Source organism: Pteropus vampyrus, unplaced genomic scaffold (assembly GCF_000151845.1).
Source record: "Pteropus vampyrus isolate Shadow unplaced genomic scaffold, Pvam_2.0 Scaffold66, whole genome shotgun sequence".
Taxonomy (NCBI): domain Eukaryota; kingdom Metazoa; phylum Chordata; class Mammalia; order Chiroptera; family Pteropodidae; genus Pteropus; species Pteropus vampyrus.
In genome coordinates this window covers 8,157,225-8,184,465 of record NW_011888847.1, presented here as the reverse complement: position 1 = coordinate 8,184,465, position 27,241 = coordinate 8,157,225, and the positions used below count along the sequence as shown (strand labels likewise).

The 27,241-nt window shown below is 36.6% G+C and overlaps 1 protein-coding gene across 1 annotated transcript in view; it reads right to left on the bottom strand.

Moving 5' to 3' along the window:
- Positions 1–2,220: 2,220 nt before the first annotated feature.
- CDKL4 (cyclin dependent kinase like 4) overlaps positions 2,221–27,241 on the bottom strand; it is a 32,933-nt gene continuing 7,912 nt past the window's right edge. Inside the window, exons 2-10 of the mRNA XM_011361375.2 lie at positions 26,639–26,862; positions 25,069–25,190; positions 18,035–18,107; positions 12,838–12,928; positions 11,741–11,938; positions 10,226–10,308; positions 8,760–8,816; positions 5,057–5,191; positions 2,221–3,595 (exon numbers count right to left, since the gene is read on the bottom strand). Coding sequence (XP_011359677.1) covers positions 3,494–3,595; positions 5,057–5,191; positions 8,760–8,816; positions 10,226–10,308; positions 11,741–11,938; positions 12,838–12,928; positions 18,035–18,107; positions 25,069–25,190; positions 26,639–26,806 — 1,029 coding nt within the window. The 5' untranslated portion in view covers positions 26,807–26,862 and the 3' untranslated portion in view covers positions 2,221–3,493. The remainder of the gene's footprint in view (positions 3,596–5,056; positions 5,192–8,759; positions 8,817–10,225; positions 10,309–11,740; positions 11,939–12,837; positions 12,929–18,034; positions 18,108–25,068; positions 25,191–26,638; positions 26,863–27,241) is intronic.

Here is a 27,241-nt window from a genome sequence, read left to right as displayed (position 1 = left end):
AGTTGTTGAGTTAATGATTTTAATTAAAGACACATAGACATATCCCGAGAATATTAACTTGTAAGCGACATTTTATCTTTATGTCTTAACTACATGCATTTAAAAATCTATTTGTGATTTAGCTTATATCTTACATTGACTCCTCAATTTTTTCAAGGTTTTACTGTTTGTAGAATTCTAGGATCATTCTTCCTCCAGTAGTATGTTGTAATTTAAAAAATTTGGGACGGGGGGAGAATTCTGTGCCATTTGTTCTAAAACCATGATTTGAAATCGTTGGTGGTAGCAAATGACTAAGAAAGTGCTGTCTTTTTGAAAAAACTGTAATTCCATGCAAGTAAGCTAAAAAACCATAACACATTTTCGCAATTGAAATTTTTTTCAAAATAACTTTCTTATGTCTTGTAGTTTGACAAATCTGCACAAGCAATGATAAGCAGTGATACAGCTAACTTAGAACGAACACCTGCTTCCTGCTCACCTTTTCATTCCCTACCCCAGCGCTTTATTTTTACCCTAAATCAAAGCATTCAAAAGCCTTGAACACAACTTGTCAATGATTCAGTCTAGTTAAAATAATCTTCAAAAAGCGACCCCCTAACAGGGCTTTGTGGTTGGGCAATTTGGAACAATTACTACATTCGTATAGCACCAGGGCTGAAATGGAGGCCAAAGACAGAGTCCAAGAAAATAGGCTTACAGGGCTGATACAGGTCTAATTAAATGTCCTTTTCTATGGTGTATTTCCTTCTTCCCCAAGCAGCAGGAGTTCTAAGAAGTTGTTGAGTCTGAATTTTTAATTCTGTGTGAAGTGCTCTGCAAAAAACAAACTAACTAACTAAACTAAACTGCTTGGAGATTCTCAAGCACGTGTGTGGAAAGTTGGAGGAAACCAGGGTGCAAAGAGGTAAGGCCGAGGTAGAGAAAAGGGAGAATTCAGGTGGTGTCACTCACTATGGCAGTATGATACTTGGACAGCACCAAAAAGGAGCCATATAAATAAATTAAAAAGCTGGAAAGCTGACATGAGTGACACAAGTCCCAGGTAAACCTGAAACTATACAAGGCTGTGAAGGAAACGCATGGTCACAGAATGGTGTGGGCTTCTGCGAGGATCCTGGGGTAAGACTATTTGCTGAGGATAAGTTTTACAAGTCATTACTTAAATTGGGTACTAGACATTGAAGTGCAATTGTCTTCCATGTGGCTGAGAAATGCAAAAAAAAAAAAATCTGTGTAGTACAGACATGAGAAATATGTACTGAAAACAGGAGTTGCAGTTTGAGATCTGTGCACCTGTGTAATTCAGGCAGCAGCAGTGCTATGTGGCCTGGGTCACCCAGGGAAAGTCGGGTATGCAAATGCCATCAGAAGAGTATTTTTCTTCCTGGTACTATGCCTGCTCAGAACATTTTTCTAAGCACTAGATGCTTTCTCTTCTCCAGTGATACCTAAATGATAGATTTGTCTAAGGAAAAACAAATGTAAAATGCTAGTTTGAATTAATTCTTAAATGTGAGCAAAAGTAAGGAAAGACAGTCACCCTACCAACTCCTGCCAAAAACTCTATTGTTGTTTGAGGCACAATTACAATTAAGAAAAATGGGTAATGGAGTCTTGCTGTCTTCTTAATTTCTGCATGTGTGTGTGTTATTAAATATATAAGATACACACTTAGGAGAACTGGAGCAGCATGAGTGGTTTGGCAATAAGAAGGTTTACATGATAAAAAAAAACATATGGAAGCTAAAAATAAATCTTTCAGCAATGTTCCCTTTGATCTTTCATTTCTCATTTTCCTGGTACCTGTATCACCTTATTAAAAAATGCAAGGCACATACAAATCTGAAGAGGCACATTCTTGATAATAAGATGAAAATAAGTCCCTAGCAGCTTATATTCACACTCAGAATGTTAAATGGCCAAATAAGCCCACTTAGAGTGTCCTTCCAGTAAGCAAGGAATTACTGCTCAGATGCCATAATTCCTCAGTAAAGAGAAGCTCTCTAATAACTGAATGAGAGTCTCTGGAAGTTTCCATAGCTAGGTTTATAAGTGCAATAAACTTTTAGAGATGAACATAAGGCATTACTGTGTTTTCTTAAAAACAATTTATGCTTGCTGTCTCGGTACCAGATACAAAAAGTTTTTGGAATTATGTGTATTTGGAGAAATTGACATTGTTCAGGTGAGCACACCAAGCCCAAGAGCAGAAAAGAGTTAACGAAATAATATTTATTGATAGAAACACGACTATTTTGTGTCTTTATGCTAGACAGTGATGGACAGCCCCATGCTATTATTTTACATGAATTCCTTGTTAGCAAAGTAAAAATACTTTAAATATTCTGTATCATTCTTAGATGTCCAGGATATAAGGCATCTATCATGGTGTTTCAGAATTTATAATAATAAATATATGTGTATATATGTACATATGTATGTATGTAGATAGGTTTGTCTGTCAAATTGGGAAAATATTCCAGTATAAGTTGGGCTCACCTATTGAGGTGTTGTGTTTGTTTGCTTCTTTTTTTTGGTAAGAGACACAAAATGAAGTTAAGTGAAAGATAATCTTCCTGTTCTCAGAAATGTTTACATACCTGACTTGATCACGAAGCACAGGTTTAGGGCTGCACAAATTCACAGAGGCGATGGATGCAAATGTTTGGAAGAGATTGCTGACAATAAACCATTTAGAAAATATACCCATGAAGATAGGTTTAGTACTGAGATGATTTTGTCATGAGGAGAAAAGGGTTAAGAGACTGTGATGTATGAAAGGACAGCAGTAGAGTCAGCAGTCAGTTGTCCTCAGATCTTATGAGAATGGTATTCTTTGTGGTTCATCCACAATTTGCTATGTAAATGTATGGAATCTTCTCTAGCTAGCTTTAAAAATAGAATTGTCAATGTCTCATGATATAGAGAAAGTAGAGTCTGCTCCTGAATCAAGAAATAAGCCTAGATGACATTTCAAGGTTTTCTTTCTATACCAATATAAAAATGCAGAATACAATAGTGGCATTACTCAACAGAATTACAATAAGAGTGAATTAAAATGCAGAAATATAATGTTATTCCTTACACAAACAACAAATCAAACAGGCAAGCTATCTGATTGCTCTAAGACATTATGTGATCAACTAAAGAAAGATGAAAAACATAAATCTTTTTCATAAATCAAAGTATAAGCCCACAAATTCTCAATATAAATTGCCTCAAGAAGGGCGGCTCTGATGAAATTGAAAACGTCTCCTCCATATGTGCGGTTTCAGACTTTATAACATTTAAAGAAAATGTTCTAAAAGATAAAGTTGGCATGTAAAAAGCATGGGCAGAGGAATCAGTAATGATCAGAGCAAAACAATTCTAGAAAGGCATCTTAATTTTCGTATGGCTCATTTGCATTTGAAATACTGAGAATTTCTATCTCTCTCGTACAAAAAAATGTGTACATATTAAATTACTTTCCACTTGAAAGAACATTTTCCTAAATGTTTGGAAGATGATCAAATTTTAACTGGAGGACTTGTTTTCTTCCATCAGGTGTGGGGGAGATGTGGCTTCCTGGTATGAGAGGCAACAGTTGATTCTATTAGCAGAACAAGACAAAAATGAGAAAGTAAATCGGTACAGTTTGATTTAAGGGTGGTAAAAAAAAAAAAAGGATACATAAGGTACAAAGATGTCAAAAGACATCAATTTTAAAATTAAGTAGGGTTACCTTTCCACAAATTGTGATATTCTGATACTTGAACATTAGGTTCTATTATTTATTCTAGGGTACCCTTCGAGGCGAGAATGGGAGAACGTGAATCAGGGACCAAGAGGCAGGATGGAGCAGTGCCGCTGTCCACCCTCACACGCCAAAGGTAAGGGGACAGTGTTTTTACACACAGTTCACACTGTATTTCAGATTGCTGCTTCAGACTTAACCCTGATCTTTTGGTTATTTAAGTAAACTGTATTGGGCTTAATTAACAAACAAGTAATCAACAGTAAAAGGTAAAATGGTCTGTGTAATAAAAATTTGGGGACCCAGAGATTTTGGATACACAAAAATTATCTTAACATTTCTTCTTACTGATTAGTTTAATCTTTCTCTCCCAACAAACTTCTATTTTATCTATCCAACCTTTTTGGTGACAAGTTAATGAGAAGATAAATGACCAAAAAGTAGATTTTGGTCAAAAGAAGATAAATGACCAAAAAGGTGGAAGATTACACAAACGCAAATGGGACGATGATCTGTCTCTCATAAATTAAAAATTACCATCTTGGCTTACTAATAAGTAGTACTCATCTATTTATTTATTTGGATCATATTTATTAGTACTTTCTAAGTGACAGATATTGTTTAAGCTGCTGAAGATATAAGATGAGGGGAAAAAAAACCCCAGACAAACTTACTTCCATGGAGTTCTTTTTTTAACTTCAAAGTTTTCTGAAAGCAAGTAAAGAATAATAGCCTAATAAACTGCAGAATCAATGTTTTTCATCATATTCACCATATTTTCCTGCAATACTGGCACATCTGAGGATAGACTTTGGTTCCCAGGTGTCTGAATTTTATCCTTCGTATCTGGCCAGAGTTGTCCTTGGCTTCGAGAAAAAATCTAAGAAAGGCAGACTTAGGTGCCTGCCCTAGGTGGAAAGATGTAAGAGTCAAGTTTCCTTTATTGAGCATCTGGAGGCTACAGAAAGGTACTGGGATTGCTCTGCAATGCAGGTTAAACTCAGTCCTGTTCCAATGAGAGTTTTATGAAGCTGTTGTGTTTTGGGTACATGATCTGGCGGGTGGGATATTCAATAAGCATAACAAAAGAGTTGTACAATAATTTGATTTAAATGTTTTTGGAATAAGATTTTGTAACAATCTGGATATTTTCATAGTTTTATGATTTTATTACATCAATCACCAGTATTAAGTAAACAAATGCAACCAAACCAGTGCAAAGATAAGGTCTCAGTGTCCACCCAGTCTCACTTCAAAAGGCAGAAAAAAGAAAAAAAAAATCATTTTATAGCACTTTTAACTTTTGAATGGAGGTACCTGCTGACGTCTTCTGTTTCTTCCTTCATTACGTGCTTTTCTTTTAATTTGGTCCTCTCGGAAAGAATCAAAGTAGGGGCTCTCCAAGAGTTGAGCACATGTTAATCTGTCATCCGGATTCATCTTCAGACACTCCTTTGGAAGAAAAGCAAAGATGTTAAAAGAGGGGACTATTTTGTTACTGTGCCCAAAACTCTGAATAACTTGAGTACAGAAATTCTTTAAATTTGTATATTATCCAGTACTTGTTCATAACTGTGGTAGTCTACCTCTTCATCACTTCATTCTGCTTCTGCCTCCATAATTCCACTTAAGTGGCTCTTGTTATTCATACCTATGATCTCTACTTCCACATCTTTAATGTTTTTGCTTCCTCATCTCAATCGTGTTAGATACTACTGACCACGTCTTTCTTGTAACTCTCCCTTTGGCTTCTCTGATGGCTTTCATCCTCCTATTTCCTGGCCACTCCTTGGCAAAGCAACCTTTCCTAGTTTACCTTCTTCTCCACAATGATTGCAAGAAATTCCACAAGGCTCAATCCTAGGTTCCCCCTTCTTTTCATCTGTTCTAAATTTCTAGCTAATCTTACTGATGCTCAATGGCTTCAATGGTCAATGTTTATCAGAGACTTCCACATGTGTATTTCTGGTCCAGATCTCTCTTTTGAACTCTAGACCCACATTGCAGTAGCCTACTTAATATCCTGCTTTGTCTCCAGGGCACTGTTATGGGTTGAACAGTCCGCCCCTCCCCGCAATATTTGTTGAAGTCCTCATTCCCAAAATCTCCTAATGTGACCTTATTTGGAAATAGGGTCTTTGCAGATGTAATTAGTTAACTTGAGACCATACTGGAGTAGGGTGGGACCTATTCTAATATGATTGATGTCCTTATACGAAGAAAGAAGACAATGCAAAGATAGACACGCAGAGCACACACCATGTGAAGACAGAGGCAGAGACTGGCATTCTGCTGCCACAAGCCCAGGGATGCCTGGGACTCTCAGAAGCTGGAAGAGGCCAGGAAGGAACCTTCCCTAGAAGCTTTAGAAAGAGCATGGCCCAGCCAACACCTCGATTTTAGATTGCTAGTCTCCACAACTGTGAGAATAAACTTCTGTTGTTTTCAGCCACCCTGTTTCTGGTACCTTGCTACAATAGCCCTAGAAAAATGATACAGGTACCTCTCCTCTTTGCTACCCTCCTCTACTTCACTCCCCAGAGCTGAATCATCATCAGTTTAATTTGCAATTATATCTTGAATTCCTTGTATTCAATCACTTTCAGTCTATTGAAATCTAGTCAGTCACTAAGTACCTATGGATTTTTTTTTTAAAGAGCACTTTTAGATTCTAAGAAGAGATTGCTAAGATGAGCTCCTCCATAAGGTCTGGGCTAGAACAACATCCTGCTTGATTAATTTTAGTTCAAATTTCACAGAAAGCTCTTTAACAAAATTTCCAATAGTCTACAGTCTTCTTGATGACCAGATAAAACTGCCATAGTGATAGGATACTTATGGCTATAAAAAACTAATGAGTAATAAAAAATATGTATATACTACACCCATTGTCTCATTTAAAACCTAATGAAGAGAACACAAAATATCTACCATATATTGGCCACTGCATGCCACCACTGTCCTTGGCACTGTCATTGGCTGGCACTTCATCTACTTGAGCAATTCCCTGTATAGATCATGACCCAGTCTCATGGCATAACTACCTGTTAAGGTAGCTGGCAATTATTTGTTGTTAAATATGTCTGATTTGCTATTTGTGAAAGAAAGCTTGCCTTCATCTACCGTGGGGCAGGGGTCTAGAACATAGGGTATGACCCAAGGAATAGCGCAATCCTTGATGCACTTAGAGTTCTTGGGTCTCAGGTCTAACATTGTGGGTCTAAATCAAATCGTTAAGTGACAAAACTAGCTTTACCCAGAACGTTGGGCAAGCCAGCAGGGTACTTCAGCTTTGGAGATGAGGACAGAGAGTCTGTTCTATATCTCGGGAGTTTTCATGCCCTGGAGGTGCCGTCTAGGAAGCTTTTTTTCTGGTTAGTTCAAGGAGAAACCAGAGAAAGGCTTGGCCTCCACCTGAGAATGGGTTGGGCTTGCAGGGCTTGACATCTTCCTCCATCTCCCTCTGCCTTGGGTTTTGTTAAGTTGTAGGTGGGTCAGAACCACCTGTCCAGAACAAGGTCAGAAAATTGGGCTTCCAGGAGGAGGCCTGCAGAGTGCTGGGTTAAGGCAGGTTGGAGTAGTGAGACAGGGAGAAGGCAGCTGAGGTCCAGTGGAGCAGTGGTAAGGGCAGTCTGGGAGTGCAGAGGTATCAGGCTCCAAATCTCAGGAGGGCTCAGACTGAAGGAATCCAGTACCCTGGATAGCGCCTTGGCATCAACTGGCCCTAACACAAAGGCTGGTCTACAAAGTTCACTCTAAATCATCCAGATGTCTATTCCTTCTAGATTAGAGGAGTTTCAAACTGAGCTGCTTATCATAATCACCTAGGGGAATGTTTAATGATACAAATTCCAAGGTCCTATACATAGATTTTCTGTTCCGTAATCTGAGGTTTGATATTGGAATGTGTGTTTTTAACAAGCTCCCAGATCATTCTGATGAACTGTATGGAAACCACAGCTATAAACAGAACTAGTTGATTGTTAAAGACACATACCCTTACTGCTGTCTCCAGTCTTATCCCCTTATGGGCTTTTAGTATTCACTTTGGATGGAAGAATCACGTCGAGCATGGCCTCGGTTGGTCAAGCATGAATGCCAAACTGGTCATAGATGAGTTTCTTCTACCTTTTATTAGAATTTGTCCTTTGTTTGACTACTTCTTTTGGGACTGGTGCAGGGGCTATATATGGTGTCTATCTGGCTCTGATTTTGCCTGTTCTTCTACTAATTTTTTTAAAAGAATAATTAAAAATTTTATTTAGCACAATATATCTAAATGTTATCAGTTCAATATGTAATTAATATTTTAAATTATTAATGGAATATTTTATATTGCTTTTTCTTCCCCACCCCCTTTTTAATTCTCTCCCTGCCCCAACCCCCCATCCACTTCCACCCCTGACCTATGGATGCTGCCGTTTTCCCCTTAACAACTGGATCTCTGAAGGCGAGGCGTCTCCTACCATACACTCGCGGAGTGCACCCAGGGCCTGGCGCACCTGGGTCCTGGCGTACCCGGGTCCTGGCGCACCAGGGGTATGGTCCGTGGCTCCACCCAGAACCTTCCACATGTAAAGCAGACATGCTAACCACTACACTATGGAGCCACCCACTTTATACTGTTTATATGATTTTCATAGAAATCTAGTACATCTGAATTCAAATTAGCCATATTTCAAGTGCTCAATAGTAACACATAGTGGCTATTATATTGGACAGTACAGTTCTAGACCTTCAAACTTAAGGAGTGTATTCATCCTCAAAATTTCCATAGTCTGAATCTACTAACTTGTTTAAATTACCTAATGAATGCAAAAGAAGTAATGTTCATCACAGCAAACTCTAATTATACTCTGTCATCCTCTACTAATTTTAGTAGGTATGTTAGAAAGATTACTGTTTCAGTGTCTACATCCTACTTTGGCATTATTTGCCCTCCTGTCCATCCCTCCCAGAGTTATCAGCTTCGGTCAGTACAATTTGCAGTCAGTAATGGTTATAACTGATTTTTGAGTACCTTCATGAAATTCAAAGCCACGGGGTGAGCATCTGAGAACTTTTCTTCCAGAGTTTCCTAGAAAACAAAGTAAAGAATTTCAATGTTACAAAATAACAAAGTAATGTATATTAGTAATAAGAATACTTTGAAGAAAGACCCCTAGTAGGTTAATTTCTTTAAAAAATTTCTAAATCATATTTTTACATAATTTTACCCCATGTAAAGATTTGAAAGACAGAAAATGGAGTTATTTTCTTAATTTCACAATGTCTTGCAATTGATGGTTGGTAAATGTGGGTTCTAAATGTCTCCTTCTGAAATCCTACAAGTACTATAATACCCGTGGCCTGATGTACTTATAGCGATGCTTTGCGCAATAATAAAAATACATTGAACTACATGAGTAAGACCCCTACAGAAAGCAGTAAAATGATAAAAACAAATTTCAGAATAATGAGGGAAGAGGATGGGATTGAGGAGGAGTATGTAGGGAGGGGGAGGCTTCAAGATAATGGTAATATTCTTCTTTAGGCAGCAGGTACATGTGGACTTGCATTTTGTTCTTTAAATTATATATCTTTTTGTAATTCAACCTCTAGCCTTATAATTCAACTTTCAACCTTTTATTTGTTAAGAACTTTAACAAATCTAAGAAATCTAATATATAAACCAAAGCATTATATAACATAAATGTAAAAGAAAGAGGTTGTCTAGACATAGCTAGGACCACTTGGACCTCAGATTGCTCACTGTGCCATAAATCATGATCTGGTTTTACACTTTCCTCATCCTTGCACCATTCTGGCTCTAACACATCTTGAGTGTGGACACATGCCTTTTCTGACAGTCCTTTCGTTCTGTAGGCAGTATCTAGACCATGTGGAGTTTTATACATCATAGCCCAGAGTTCAGTAACACAGACAGGAAATCGATGTCTGCAGAGTCAGAGCATCAAGTAGTCATCGATGTAGTCCCAAAGAAAGGCAAAGCCCACAGCAAGAGTGTGGAGGTGGGCATCATGGTTTGAAGTTCTGATTTGGATACAATGAGGATCATTTTGTAGAAAGACCTTCCATGTGAAAATATATGTTGTGAAGAAATGGTTTTTATTGACTTAAGCTTTGTTTCACATGCTGAAAAACAGTGCATTTTTTTCCATACAGAGAAGACTACAGTAAGAACTATTTTTGAATAAATAATTATTTCAGGAAAAGGTACTCTAATGTTTTGACTAAAAAGATCAAGGTATTTATGTAAGGGACTAAACATACTCACTTAAAATTTAACATTAAATTAACCTTTGTGTAGGACAAGCAACCTTTATAAGCCTCCTAATTAAGTTTGTATAGTTTTTACATAGTTTTTCTTCATCTGTGTTAGTGTGTCATAAAGAAAACAGGAACCGAAAGCACAAATATTAAACGACTACCCCTTTAAAGAAAGTAGCAACGCAGATAATGAAACTTCCAAAATCGAGCAGTTACCATGTCTTCTGGTTCAGGAATACTGATGCCACGGAAAAATTGGTTACTTTTAAAGATAGATTGATGTCTTGGGATTAGTTTTCCTGTAAAATACAAACCGCATAATTCCGAAGTTTAGTAAAAATAATGTAATATTTAACTGGTTAACTTCTGAGGTCCAGATGTGAAAGAAATTCTGAGCCTAACTGCTACCTCCAGATTTGGGAGGTGAAGGTCACTGCAAAATCACGCCTTCACAGTAGGGTCAATTCTCCCACACGACTCTCTCTGCCACACATAGTTTGGTCTGCCATTCAGCCTCCATCAAAAAAGGAGGTAAGAAAACAGTGAGGAGGACTTTATACACATGATCTCACGTAATGTCATAATGATCTCACGATAGTTGCTATTTTTAATCTCCACTGTACCAAGGAAGAGAACGAGGCTCAGAGTTTTACTAACCTGTCTTAAGTCACACGGTCATTTAATGACAGACCTAGGATTCAAACTCAGGTTTGTTTAATACCTGTCTTATGTAAACTTCCACAGTCCCTTCAGGAAATCAAACGATATACACTTATGGTGTGGACTGTAGTGATACTCTATCCCATATTTTTCATGCTGCAGAACAGTCTAGAAGAGTGCATTGGAACCAAACAAGGAACTGCATCAGACCAGACAGCAGTAATTCCCTCACCCATCACCCATGCTGCCAAAAGAGTCTATAAAAGGAATTAATAAATACTCATGTTGTATGTAGGGGTATCATTTTCTTTGCATCCATGCTGTTGGAGTAAAGCTGCAGCTAACTTTTTGGGTTATACTGTCTTCTAACCAGGTGGAAGTAGACAACTGCTGAGAATGCTGACACATGAAAAAGAGATCCCTTGAGTCCCATTCCTATTCTGCACTTAATTGGTTGTACGACTTTAGGCCAATCATGGAAGCTACCTGAGTCTCAGTTTCTTGTTTCTAAAATAGGCACAATGAAAAGTGTCATAATGTCTTTGATGAGCTTTTCTTAAGACTGAAAGAGATAATGTGTGTGAAAGAATTTATAAATTCTTCAGTACTATACAAAGGAGCAGAGTTGAGGGGTTGTAACAGAGACTGTATAGTCTGCAAAACCTAAAATATTTACCATCTGGCCCTTTATAGAAAGTTTGCTGATTTCTTCTCTAAAGAAGGAAAACCCTCTTTCGCAGTGGAAAGAAACTATATTTGATCAAGTATCACTTAAGAGCAAGCTCTATGCAGCTGACATATATCTTTAGCCCTATCTTAGCCCAATACGGAAAGTAAATGTATAGCTTACTCCATGGCTAAGTGGCTTACTTGGAAAGGCAGCTGAAAATTCCTTAGTGAGAGAGTAATGGCTATACATATTGAAGAAAGGGTTGGGCTTTGGCTACAACCCAGAACAACCATACTGAGTAGCACATTGGAGAGGCAAGAAAGCTCCTGTTATTCATTATAATGACATGCTATTACTATAACAATTTAGCAATTCTGAAAGTCATAAAATGCAACCCCTACCCAGTGTTCTGATTATCAGATAAAGTTGATCCACATCTGATTTTCCAGGCCAGAGTGGCTGGCCTGTCAGGAGCTCTGCAAAAACGCAACCAGTAGCCCATACGTCGACTGAAGAACCATACTGAGTATCTCCCACAAGAAGTTCAGGAGCTCGGTACCATCTTGTAGCAACATAATCAGTGTAGGCATCTCCTGGAACTGCAAATGCATCAAGCACATGAGGCAGGTCACATTCTCCGAACATGTTATCTAGTCCCAAGAGCAGGTCAGGAATTCAAGTAAGCTTCAAAAACTCTCAGAGGCCACACATTCCTAACAGTTAATGCAGTGAGGCCCTAACTGCGTAAATAGTTACACTGTGCACTCAGACAGTAAATTCAGCTTCCAAAGCCACCGTAGCTAGTTAACATCTATAAAATCCCAGCAGAGGGCGTGGGGATCGAGAATTTTTGTCATATAACTTTAAGCCTAAGCCAACTTCTAAATGCACTGTTAAGTCACCTGTGTCTGAGTCCTATCAGTATACTGATTATGTACATAGCCACCTTGCAACGTGTATGTTGCTAAAACAATCTGCATGGTTCTAGATTCGGGAAGAAATACTGATTTGTCCCTCTTTCCCTCTGGTTCCTCCCTGTCTGGGATGATTTCTTTTTCTTGGCACTGTCTCTGAATCCTCTCTTCGTTATTCTAGTCTCACCAGCTCTATGAAGATTTTTACACTACTCTAACCCACATGAACACCCCTCTCCAGGGGACCATCTGCACCTTCATGTTTGTACTTTACTGCCAATCATCTTGTATTCTTCTTTTGTCTCTTTTATTTAAGTTTATAAGTGTATAAAGAGCAGAAATACATCTTATAATTCTTTTCCTCTTCAATGTGGCAAAGCACATAAATGTGACATCCAATAAATTTTAGTTGAATGGAGTGGAGCTGAAGTGCAAACTAATGTAGTGACTAAAGGTTAAAGTGAGATTTTCCGTTTTAAATAACAACATAACACTTAGCATACATTCAATATTTAAAGTAAGAATTTAAACTCGATTATTTCCTAATCATCTGAATTGGATGTTAGTAAAAAGTTGCTACTTACTCAGAATTCGTGCAAACCCAAAGTCACAGATCTTGATTATTCCTTGCTTAGTTATTAAAATATTTTCAGGTTTTACATCTCTGTGAATACACTGTAAGATAATACTTGATTATTTCTCTGAGCCATAGAAATGACAAAGCATGACAAACATTAACTATTAGTTAATAGTTAATAGTCTGTGAGATAAAAACAAAATTTTTTTCTTCATTTTTCTAAAGAAACTTATATTGGCAATTTTTCATTTGTAAATCTTATCATGACAAAAGAAAAAAATCAAAATGTTGCCATATCAGTGAAATTATAATCACTGGATATGAAAACTAATTTTAGGGGCAAGAGAGAAGAGAGTATCATATGATCATTTCTTATACTTTTTACTGAGTCCTACTTAAACTGTAAGAGATGAAACTCTGGATGAGCTTAGACTCAATGTACTTCTAAGAACTGCTGTCATTCAAGATCATAAGTCAAGTTGAATAAGTATTACAGATTTGTGAAATTGGAAAAACACATGAATGATAACAAACAAAACTCACAATTAGAGTGATCATATTATCATTTAAATCATGAAGTGTGAAAAGGAGGAACTCTATTAATAATTATGCCAGGACAACAAGCACAAATCACAACAGTCACAAGTAAGGTGGGGTGTATGGTCCCCTCCTTACCAAGAGATACCAAAGCATTTGGCATCAGGGGATGAGAATCACTTCCATATCCTCAACAGTTAGCTGACCTGAACTGATTAGCAGCCTCCAGAGAGAAGACCGCGTGATGCTGCTAGAGTCCCTCACTGGAGAGCAGGACACCACTGTGAGGCACTGTCACCTCGAAGAAGCTCCTGCTAGCCTCCTACATGTAGAGACCTTATAGTTTGTGGAATCCTCATAATGACCCTGAATGAAGCAGATGCTCCTTGCTGGACATGAGAAGGCTAAGCCAGGGGGCGTGGTGAAGGTGGGCCGAGTGAGCCTCACTCCTCATCACTTTTCTACAAGTGGCTATTCCATGTTGTGGAGGTCCTAGGAGAAAACAGCTTAAGCTCTATTCTTCAGAACTTTGGATTTCCAATTTGTCCTCACTCCAAACAAGCAAAGTGATAAAAACGATGTTCTCTTCTTCTACAACTCAGCCCTCATATAGAGCTCTGTACTTCTCAATGTGCCGTCCCGTGAATTAGCTCATCCTCAGAACAACACTGTGTTCGCAGGTGGCCACTGACAATGTCCAGATTAAGTGGTACAGTAATCAGCTCCTCGTTTGCTTCTCTGCTATGCTGTCAGTCCCTTTAAGTAATCCTGTCAAACTGACAATTCTGAAATAATTTATCTTTGCTTCTAAAATAGCTGTCTGGGAAGAGAAAATGTTGAGTCCTAAATCGTTTTCGGTCACAAAAATGGCACTGGTAATAGAAGCTTGTTTCAAGCTAGTCTCAATTTAGCCACTGTCATTATTCGTACAACCAGCAGTTACAAGAAACCTTTGCAAGCCTCTTAAAAGTCCTAAGGCCTTGGATATTAATTTTTTAAAATATAGTATAAACCAACTTAATTTTGATAGCTTCCTACTTTTGAGGTAACACATTTATGAAACTTGGATTAGCATTCTGAGTCATACTCACTCATAATAGTTGGTGATTTAATAAGAGCAGGTTATGTTCCTCAAATGAGTCTGCATCGAATTCTAAAATTTCTGGACTACGTGTGATATTACTAAGTAAGTGGACTTATACTGATACCTGTTTACTGGCCTATTTAAATAGGTTTTTTGGATCTACTGCAAATCCATAGCAATTTATTTTCCAACCAAAAACTACAAAGGCAAATGAAGTATTGATATATCCCAAAGACACAGAAAAATTTATTGGTGTAGGTACAGGTAAGAGAAGCTACTAATAAAGAGGGATAGGATATAGAAGAAAAAGTAAAAAATCACCCGAACAGTAAGAAACAGAATGGAGGGCAGAAGACGCTTAGACATAAATCATTAAGTCTCTCCACTGCAAAACAACATTCAGTGCAAATTCTGCATTACCTCTTGCAATCAGTTTATTTTTCACCAAAGAACAAGAAACTTACAAATCAGTATAATAGAAGAATTTTAATAAACTTTGGTTTCATATACAGCTTTTAGCAAACATTGCTCAAATTGCGTTACTGTGGCTGCTGAACGATCTCATATCTACTGGCTCACAAGCAAGCAAGAAGAGGTGGCCATAGTATTTTAAACCTGACCCTGAACAATCATCTCCAGAAACTTCCATACCAGAAATTACTTCTTTGTAGCCTGACTGAACAATAGTTTTCTATTACCTGAAAAGGTTGTTCTCTTTGAGCTTTATTGATGGGTACTCAATCAGCAATAAGAGAGGAAAGAGACCTCCCTTCTTGACACAACCAGAACATGAATATCAACAAAATGATGATAGATTTGCAGCGTGATGCACTCATATCTTGGAAGTCAATGTGGTTTTGTCATTTTGAGATGAAGTTCTTTTTCTCTAATCAATACATCCAATACATAAAAATCCATGAGTTCATAATGATTCTAAATGGGTCACTGTTTACCTCACTTTAGCAATATTACAGGATAAAAAAAGAACAAAATGAGTAGGTATTTTCTTAAGTTCAGTGCTTCTCAAAATTTGATGTGCACAATGTTAAAATGCAGATTCTGATTCAGCAGATCTGGAATGGGCCTGAGATTCTGCATTTCTAATGAGCTTCCTGGTGATCTCTAGGAAGCACACTTTGAGTAGCAAGGCCTTAATCCCCCACTACTTAAACCTTCCTGGTCTTGGTTACAATCACTGCTCTGGAGATAATAAGGTAGAGTCAGGCTGCCTTTTCTAGTCTTTGAAGGTATCATGAGGGTTCCTCTAAAGCAAAGGAGAGTATAAAGGTTTTAGATGTAGTATTGTAACAGTTTATGTAAAACTTAGATTTTTTTCCTTTGCATGCATTTTATTTAATAGATAAAATAAAAAGATAGATACACAAAGGTTTACCATAGGAAAGAAAAATGAGATAACCCGAGTTCGGAAGTAATTTCCATGTTGGAGGAAATTATCCATTTTTAATAGAGATCATAAATGATCAATTGGAGGTTTCCAATATTTTAAAGCTTAAGGTACAGAATGTGTTCCAAGCAAGGAAATGATGGCCGTTGCATCGAGCTACAATAATGTTTGTGTCTGCTGGAAATACTAAATCAAAGTCAGGTAAAGTAGGTTGATTGAGTGACTGACTCATTTATTCATCCAGTTATTCAATAAATATTTATTGAACATCTTTTATATAAAAAGATCCATGCTAGGCACTGAAGAGATACAAAGATAAATCATCCACGGACATTGCATTCAAGCTTATAATACAGTACACAGTGAAGTGTCTGTTTATATAGGGATAAAGTACAAATGTTATGGTTAACAGAACTTAAAAAGAATCATCTTAACTACCATAACACTAGTTTAGTTACCTTAGGTGAACTTTAATACTTCCCCTATCATGGTGGAAAGCAACAGAGATGTGGATTCAATTCAGTGTTATCTTCAGTAAGTATTTGAAAGCACAGTTTGCATCATGAAAAACAGGTTTATGTATTCTCTGAACAATGTCTCTCTATACTTTATTATAGCAAATAAAAGCTTCTGATTTATCCTCACAAAATCTTCAGTGACTGTCTTAAATCTTCACTAACTATCTTAAAACTTCTGATTTATCCTAACAAAATCTTCACTGATTATCTTCACTGTCTCAGTTCCTCCTAAGTACTGAAATTTAGTTCTGTGATCTTGTACTCTTTTTTTGGCAATCTTTACTACTATGATAGACATTCTGCTGGCATCGAAATGGACCATATGGTAGTCTGTATCTTGCCTCATCACTGCCTCTGTGTAGGCACCAACTCAAAAGGTCTAGGTTATTTTTTAAAACTATCATTATAGCAAAAGTACCCAGGAGCCAACTTAAAGAAGCTCTCACTGACCTAAGATAGGACAATTTGAACACCAAAAAGAGCAATGATAGCAAAGGATTGAAACACACCAAATATATAAAATCCTTATATTTATAATGATGCCCTACACCCCATAAAGTCCCTTCACTGTCACTCTTGGAGGTTGTTAAGATACCAATTCATCACCCTGAGTATTCACAAATAAAGGAAATAATCACATATTTATCCTATTGTATTTTACAGTAGCCAGAGTCTATGGGGGTAAGTTCTCCATAGAATTCCAATTAATAAATGCAGAAGGAATAACAGAATTAGAAAATCACCATCTTTTAACCCTAATGAAACACTGGATAATAGGCAACAATCATCAATGAATGCTAAAACCATCAAGTAAAATGTTGACAAGGAAAATTAATAAAGGAGGTGATCAATCATGTACCTCCTGAATCCACGAGTCTATTTTAAGATTATCGAACCAGACATTAGATGCCTCATGATACTGATGCAATAAGAGGTATATAGCACTATATATGAAGTATTTTTGCCTAGAAAACTGAACCTGAAAATGATCAAGCCTCTATATATAAATACAAATTTACAGGAAATACAGGTGAAAGAACAAGTTCAATTACACACAGGAAGCAATCAGCCAATATGATTTCTATAACACAGCGGTATTCAAAGTCTGGTTTTTGGACCAGCTCCTTCAGTATCAACCAGGAAAATGACAGAAATGCAAAGTCTCAGGAACCACCCGAAACCTATAGAATGAGCTTCTCCGGGCGTGGGCCCAGCAAGACCTTCAGGGGATTTCCATGAATGCTCAAGTGTAAGAAGTATGGCTCTAAAAAATCAATGATGAAAATTTTTTTAAAAAAAGGTAGGAGGAGGGGGACTGTAATAGAATAAATGACTCGAGAGACATAAAAACTACGGTGGATTACACTAGTGGTATCCTGAAAACTTATTTTAACCCAATTTAAAAATAATCATAGGAACCATTAGTACTGAGGCAAAAGGAGACATTAAGACTTCTAATTCATAAGGAATTAGTAATTTGATTCTTACAGAAATTAGAAAAGGGTCATGAGTAATGCATTGATTGCCTCATATTTTGTAACGTTGTTTTACTCTTCTAGTTCTTACTTCCCTTCCATTTTTAGCTCTTCAAAGGCACCCCCGAGCTAGTTAGAAGAGTCATCATGAAGAATTAACAAACATATTAGAAAATGTTACTTACGTTATGTTTATGACAGAAATTAAGAGCTTGAAGTGTTTGCCACAATACACTTTTGATCACTCCTTCTGCAACTCTGGGGAAAAAAAATAAAATAGGAACTGAAAACTCCTAGGATGGGGTTACAAGAGGAGAACCGCGAATAGAAACGAAATGAATGGAGCTTGTGATGGCCAATGAATACAGTGGAAAGGCTGTCTTAGAAATGTTTTTTTTTGATGTTTTAATAAAAACTGCTTTACTGTTTTTTTTTATTGCAATTACATAATTTCCTTTTGAAATTTTTACATCTGTAAAAATGATAAATGCTTATGAAAACTCGAACAATATAGAAAAGCAAAGGAATTAAAAAGTGTTGACTCAAATCTTGCTAACTCAAAATAATTGCTGTGACCTAATGGTGTCTGCCCTTTCAGGCGTCTCTTCCTCTCCCCTCTCTGCATGTGTCTGCATTTACTTTTCAAGTTTAATTTTAAATAAGCACATTCATATGGTTCAAAATTTAAAAAGTATAAAAGTTTACCTATGGAGAGTTCTCTCATACCTGCCTAGTACTCGGTTCACCCTCTGCAGCTCCCCTGCCTCTTTCAGAAACATTGTAGGCCTGTTAGTAGATATGAATACTAACATGTATACAGATATATTAGTGGCTGTAAAGGACCTCATTATACGGTTCTATCATAATTTACTTATCCTCACGAATGAACAATTAGGTTGCCCCAATTTTTATCTCTAGAAACGACGTTTCAATGAATATATGTAATCATCCATCTTATTGCAGTTGTGCAATTATCTTCTTAAGGTAAGTTCTAGAAGTGGCATTTCCGGGACCAATAGTAGGCACATATTATATTTTGATCTTGCAGGGATGAACTTAAGATAGCCCCAACACCTGCTTTGCAGGAAAAAAGTTATGCTTGAAGATTGACTTCAAGACAAATTCATCCAATTTGTGTTGGTGGTAAACACTGAAGCAAGTGTTGGAGTTGTTTTGTAACAGTGACCAACACCTGGTAAGCAGGCAGGTCCACAGCCATGGGAGGCCAGGGAGAATAAAAGGCCCAGGAGAATGGGAAGCTGGGAGCTTTTGTCCCTGCAGAATTCTTACTCTGTGTGGAAAATATTGGAAAAGTACCATGGACAGGTGTATTTTCCATTGGAGAATTGAGGATCTGAGAAACTTGTATTTTGGCTGGGAGTAGTTACTTTGTGTAATCATCTCTATAAATTATAGCAACTACAGGCCCTTTAACTTTTCTGTTGATGTCTTTTCAATGCTCATATCACTGCCTCATGAATGATGCCGTCACAGTTACATACTGCCAAATTACCCTCTCTAAGGAAGGTTATACCCATTCACACCCCCACCAAATATCTAGGCATTAAAGTCCTTATCTCTTCCTTTGGTTTTGCCAAATCGTTTGCCTATCTGTGGTTAAAATATCTCAGTTTGGTTTTCATTTGCATTTCATTATTAGTGAATTTAATTTTCACATGATTATTTCTTCTTTTGTGAATTTCCTGTTCATAGCCTTTATTGCTTTTTTTGATTGGTCTCTTTACATTTTTTAAAATTGATTTATGAAGACTCGGTGTACATTAAAGTCTGCAGATATGTAGTAAATATTTTTCTCGGTGTGTTGTTTTTCAATCCTATTCATGAGATGGGACTGTTGTTTGCAAATTTCAAAAAAAAAAAAAAAAATCTAAAACGAGTTTTATTAAATGTCTATTACATTTTCAATTAAATTTTAAAATTATCTACTATTCCAAACACACCCATCACCCAGCTTTAATATTTTATCATATTTGGATATTTAAATCTTGTGTTTAGATCACTTTTTAAAAACTGAATTCGTCACACAGCTGGCCTTACGGAACAGCGGCATGGCCCACGTGTGACTCAGGTACGGTACTAGTTACAAGACATCACCATGTGAGGCTGGGGTATGTGCCGAGAAACAGCAACAAGTATACGGAGGTATTTTTCTCAGAGCAGTTTCCCGATCTCAGGTCATAATTATGGTAACGTGCCGTTGACATCAGTGGTCCGGTGGCAGCCCTCTGACTCTAGCTCTTCCTATTATTAATGTTGTGAAAGCACTGAATTCTCGGCATTAAATCCCTTTCTACTTGAAATTTCTGGAGTGGTTTCTACTTCCTATACTGAATTCTAATATAACTTTATCCTTCTCTCTGCTTTGCTTAGAGCCAAACTTGAGACAATATTGTTTACGATTTTTAATAAGAGAAAGAATAGTATGGCCATTTTGAGCACTGCGAGACAGCTGAAATCCCAGCCGTGCTCCTACCTACTACTTTTACATCCTTGGTCGAGTTATACGTGCCTGCAGTTTTCTTCATGTGCAAGAATGGAATAATATCCCACAAGTTTATTGAGAAGTTATCCCCTAAGAGTCTGGATTTTTAATATCTACATAGGTTCAAGAAATGAGGGTCTGAGATCAGATGAGGCCAGCAGACTGAGGCTCTGACGTGAAAGAATGGGAGTGTGGGAAGAATAAGAAGGCCAGCGTGGTGAAAGTATGAGGGAACTGGTGAGGCTGGCAGGAGCCAAACCGCAAGGGCTTTATAAATCTTGGTAAGGATTTGGATTTTATTCTAAGTTTAAAGGGAAGTCACTGAATACTCAAGAAGGCAAATGACATAATATAGAGAAGAGGTTTCTGGGGGCAAAGTGGATACAGAGAGGTTTATGGGAAGGCTAATTTAATAATCCAGGTGAGATTTGGTGATTTAGAATAGAGTGGTAATGGCAGAGGGAAGGGAAATGGATTTCAATCCTTGGGAGGGACTGGCAAGAATAGCACTTGGCCCCCGTCACGTAGAAATGGAAGGCTTGGTGGGATCTGAGGACTACAGGAACAGAGGACCCAAGAACTGGAATCCAGAAACAAGGCAAGGGCAAGGGTTCAGAAACTGGCGGAACCCTGGTTACTAGTGCCGGTAACATGGAATTGGCACAGGGTGATGTCATAAGAAAGTCAGTCCCTAGCTGTTGTTGCGGAAGAGGGGTGTTTAACTGCATTTCATAGGAAGTGTCAAAACAGAATCCTTAGGCTCAGATTCCAAGAAGGCAGATTCTATCTTAGGCAAAACAACATACACACAGAGTAACAACTACAAACAAATACCACCAATCTTACAAACAGAAGATAGTTATCAAAGGGAATACAGATTCACACAGTGCTCATTCTAGAAAGATAGAGCACTGAAATAGTACTTAGCTACAAGCAACATTTTTTGAAGCATTTCGGAGTAAAATAAAACCTTCTGTAGAAATCAACTGATACTTATGTTTAAATATTCCACTTTGGGTGAATGCAAAAACAAATACAGAAAGTAATAATGAAGGCGTGAGAGCAAAAACTAGACGTCATAATTCAAGGCTGAATGGGTTAATAAGGGTAATGTGTCCAGGGAATTCAGACTGGATTGCTCCGAGACTGCTCTCCTAGCTACTCAGGGGATCCTGACGCTGACATCAGTGCTCATTATCCTTTAGGGTGTTATACAACTTAACATGAAAAACTTGATTTCTTTATCAGTACTCGAGATGAACTGAGTCCTTCTCAGTAAGCCTTTGCTTATCCTAGAATAAAATCCAACCGATCCTATGGCCTACCAGCCTAGTAATGACTTCATTTCTGTTTGCCTCCCCACCCTTCTCTTTCTACTTTCCCGCAGACACTCCACTCTAGCTCCAAAGGTTTCAGCTATTCCCTGATCATGCCATGCTGCTCACACCTCCAAATTGTTGTATTTATTGTTTCTCCTACTTCTCTCCTTGGGCAATCTCTAATTCCTCAGTGTGCTTGATTTTTCTTCAAAGACCTGTAACTCGGCAAGGACTTTATCTCATCCATCATTGCAGCTCTGAGGACAAGAACAGTACCTGGTACCTAATAGGTGCTCAATTAAGTTTGTTTCTCTGGCACTCTCAGAAATTTCATAAACTAATACCTTGTAACAAACCCCTTTTTGCTTAAACTAGCTAGAGTGAATTCTGTCATTGAATCCTGTTCAGTTCAGAATATGACACCAGAAGTGGATATGGCAAACAAACTCAGGCCTTGGGAATCCAGAATTGGCTATTTGATTTCGTTGGGTCTGAAGGCAGGAGGATCTAATTACCATTAGTGGCTGGAACACTAGCAAGTGAGAATCCAGTAATGAAACAATTATTTAAATAATCACTTTTGGTTATCTGGAATAAAGTGCCTATTCAAGGCAAGGTTTTGATGTACTGAATGTGATCGAATATGAGAATATATAAGATAAATGGGAATGGGCTGGCTGTTTCTCGATTCACTGGGAAAAAAATGAAGAAAAAAGGATGATTTAGGGGCTTAATATCTTGGTTTAAGGCAATCAAGAAACCAAGAATTCCAATGGTTGCTCTAAAATAACCCTTTATTTCTATTATCTGTAGGATTCACTCCATGGACCCATTAGGACTACCATGAAATGACTGAAAAATCAGACACAGAATCATCTTGCAGGGTGTTAAATGACAACATAAAATAAATGTATGTGGGGTTAATTAATTTTTCAGTTAATTAACTGAGAAAGAAACAACCTTCAAAAATTGAAATGTGACACTTGGGAGTATACATATAACTAAGAATACCTATCAAATGTTCCTTCTCATGAGAAGTAGCTCCCAAACTTGTGTAACGAGACTGGTTTTGCCTTGCTGAGGACCCTGTGATGATCTCACCTGAAGTATTCTCGTTCCGTGGAAATATCAATTCTCAAGGCTCCTCTCTTGCCACCCCTCAATTACACTAAATGTCCTTTTTAACCTCATTTTTTTTCACATATCATTTCATGAATATTTTCTTAGGAATATTAATTATTCTTCTACAGCTTGCTTTTAACAGGCTGGAAGCCTCGTGTTCCACTGTATGGATATACCAAAGTACATTTAACTAAATCTTTATTATTGGAAAATTAGGTCGGTCCCAATGTTTTTTGTTGTAAATAATCACATGTTGAACATTCTTATGTATAACTTTTTGACCTGATTCTTTTCTTAATATAAATTTCTCTAAATGGAATTTCTTGGTCAAAGGATGAAAACAGATTTTCATCGGTATTGTCAAATTGCCCTCCTAATTATATATACACTTTCTCCAGCTGTAAATGAGAATGCCTGATTCCCGGACTTGCACAAGAGTATATTGATTTTTGAAAAATCTTTGCCTACAGGTGAGAAATCATACTTTATTTAAAAATTTTAAGTTTCTTTGATAAATAGGGAGGGTAAACATGTTTTAGTAGTGTATTGGTCACTTTCCGCCCTCTTTTTATGATCTGCTTTTTCATGTCCACTAGATCCCAGTTCCGTAAAGTTAGGCAACTTTTTTCTATATTCTCTTCACTGCTGTGTCCTTTGCACTGAGCCTGGCACAACGGTAGAAGTTTACTAATTTTTTTTTTTTTGAATGAATATATTTTCTAACTGGGTGTTAATCTTTTTAAAAATGTGATTTGCAAAATCCGCATATGTAGATATGAAATTATATGAATTCACCATATGGCAAATAATTTACCCAATTTGCCATTTTCTTTTTAGTTTTGTTTATGGTACTTTTTGTCAAAGGGAATCTCTGAAAATAATATGATTTAACATTTGGCTGTTACACTTTCCTCTTTTAAAAAAATTTCTTGATTTAGTCTTTTCCAACTTAAAAAATATCCCATTAACATTCTGATTAGATTTTTATGCAATAAATAAATAAATAAATAAATAAATAAGTAAATCAAGAGGCAGTATCTCTATAATAATATTTCCATTCAAAAACATATGTTCAGGTCTATGGCCATGGTTCTGAACAAGCCCGATTCTGTCTGATCTCGGAAGCTGAGCAGGGTCGAGCCTGGTTAGTACTTGGATGGGAGACGACCTAGGAAGACCAGGTGCTGTAGGTGTAAAAAATAAAAAAATAAGGAATTATAAACTGACAAGGTCCTTGCAATCTGTGAGGTCAACCAACGGTTGCTTCACCTAAAAAAAAAAAAAGTATATATATAGCTATACACAAATATATATAAAAATATTTATGTATGTATATATATATTCATTTAAATAAAATCTTTTATGTACCTCAGTTAAGTTTTATAGTTGTCTTTATGTAGAGACTAACAATTGTTTTTTAACTTTATTCCTAAACTTTTATTGTTGTTGTTATTGATATTTAAATGAGATCCTTCTCCACTAGATTTTTCTAAAGTGCTGATTGATATAAAAGCTAATGATTTTTGTGTGTGGAATTTGGAAATGCTAGTCATTATACTGAATTCCATTAGTTTTAATAACTCTTTAGGCAGTTCTCTTAGATTTTTATAGAATAATATCACTCAAATAATGACAATTTAATCTTGTTTCCAAAAGTTCTATACTCTATTTGTTTTTGTTATTACATTGGCTAGAGCTCTCAGAACAATGTTACATTATAGTAGCGACAACGATGTCCTTATCTTGTTTCTTACTTTAATGGTGGTTCCTTTTAGTGCTGAGCATAAAATCAGCTGTTGATTCAAAGAGGATTTGTGTTTGTGTGCATATATGCTTAGAACATATTTTAATCCTAGTTTTCGTTTTTGTTTTTAAATAATCAGGAAAGGATGCTAAATTTATCAACTGCCTTTTCAAATTTTATCAACCATATGTATTTTTTCTCCTTTATCCTATTAGTGAATTATATGAATAGATTTCCTAATATTGAATCATAGCTAATTTATTGAATTCAGACAATCCAATATATAATTTAGCCTCAAAATGCATTGTGATTTGTATCTGCAGTAGATTTGTCTTCTTAATTATTTTTACTCTAGGTTAATATTCAGTTGCCTTTTGAGCACATCCTGAGATTGGAAAAGGGTAGCCAGTAGTAGGTGCATCTGGGTAGAAAGGGACACTGTGGCTCAGATTTGAAATGTGCTATAGTTAATCCCATATATAATGAAATTGGGACATGGCCATACAGTCCTTCAGTTTCTAGATTACTTACCCATTTGGCTTTCTTTCCAGCTCATTTAAAAGTGTATGATCACAGTATTCAAAAACTAAATGCATTTTCCTTTTTCTCCTGAACACCTCAATGAGGTTCACAAGGTTTGGGTGTTTTAATTGCTGCAAGGGAATTGAAATACAAAGTTTGGTGATTTGTTTTCTTGTAAGAATTTCTCCCCAGATCCCTTATAATTTTAAGAACAGAAGACCTTGTTTATCATTCTCTACGCATATCTTGTGGAGAATTTATTATAGTTACTTACAACAGAAAGCACTCTTAGTAAGAATCATGGAATCTTAACATTGGAAGAAAAATTTAAGAATCTGTCTAATGTACCCATACTAAATGGTAACTAAGCTGCTTGCATCTCTCTGGAGATAAATAAAGTACACAACTTAAATATAAGCACTAAAACCAAAAAATACTTTATGCATTTTGTGGAAATTCTAAATATACAATTCATAAAATAACCTGAATAAAAAAATGAGGAAATGGAATTATTGAATAAAGACTATAAAAATCATCAATACCCATTTAGCTTATATATTGCCATGGAGTTAATGTAAATGTCAGCTGGACTTAAACCCAGGCTGAATATTCATTTTGGCTCTCAGAAATACTAGATTCCAACCTTCAAATCCGATTAGACCACTTATTAGAGGAGTTCCCACAGTTAGTCTGTGATTTTAATTTATTTTTCATTTTCCAACTTTGTTCTTTGATTTTGTTGTTCTCTCTTATGCTTAGATGTTTCATGCGTTAAATTCTAGCCCCAAATTGAAGCATTTCACAAGGCAGCCTCTGTTTAATGTTGTAAACCAAAGGAAAAATCCTGATTAAGATAATCCATCACTAGAGCAACTATATAATTTATCATCCAATCAGGGTAATGAGTCTAAGCTAGGACTGTCCCAGGCAAACTACAGCTAGGGTGACTGTATAATTTAGCTTATAAATCAAGATAGTTTTGAAAGAAGATACTAACCAGACAGACTCTGGGACAAAAGCTATAGACCAGGACATCTGATCACTCCTTATAAGTCATTGTTCCTGTTGTTTTCCCAGTATAGTAGGCAAATCACCTTTCCAAACCTTATACTATTTACTCAGAAAGGTATATAAAGACATAGAACAGTATTTTGTATATAGTAAAGCTCAATAAATATTTTGCAGGCCCAGTAATGAGTCTTAAATGTGGATACCATTGTCTACCTCAGTTGCCATAAGCATGGCTTGACCAAAAAAAATCACTGTGACTACATTCTTGCTGTTCACCAGCTAAGAAGGGAATCCTTTTTACACAGTAAAAATATTACCAGAGCACCAAGTCAATTTTATTTTCTATGTGCTCCACTGCCTAAAAGAGCAGAAAGGCAAATAGTGGAGGAAACAGGGTAAGCGTCAGAGTGGCCAAGGTCCCAAATGATGATCAATTGATTTCCCAAAGTTATTGATACAGAGGAATTTAAGTCTAATGGGAAAAAATATCACTTTAAAGTTCTTTGTAATTTTAGTACACGTAATTCATCCAATACCATGATATTACAGACACATAAAGTTAACCTACCTTCAACATACGTATTTCTCTTAGTGCTATTTTCTTAACGACAGGATCATCTTCAGATTCCACAAATTTTTTAATAGCTACCACTTGTCCAGAGGTTTTGTTTCTGCATTTAAATACAACCCCATAAGACCCTTCTCCAATCTTAGCTAATTTTTCATACTTTTCCATTATAGTAGAAATGACTTAAATCACTGTATTGATTGACTCGAAGTACAGTGTTGTACCTGGAAAATAAGATAATTCAGCTTAATGAAATTATTGAGGACAATGTTCTCACAGATTATTATACAAAACCAATTTGCCCAGGATGTCAAAGGTTTATTTCTACCAATTAGTAGTACATACACTTAAAATATTTGGATGTTATTTCGTTAGTTTAGTTCAGTCTTATGCAGTTCTCCCAGCTATGGCAAAAATTTCATATGCTATTTCTTATAATGGGTCTGTGTTGACTTCAGCTAAATTAAAAAAAATTGTGTAAAAAGACCTTATCCAATCTATTTTAATTATCTTCAAGTAAATGATTAAAATATAATGCTATAAAATCCAGCTAAAGGAATATTTCACACTCTTGAATACGGTGTTTATCTTTTCCTTCCTAAG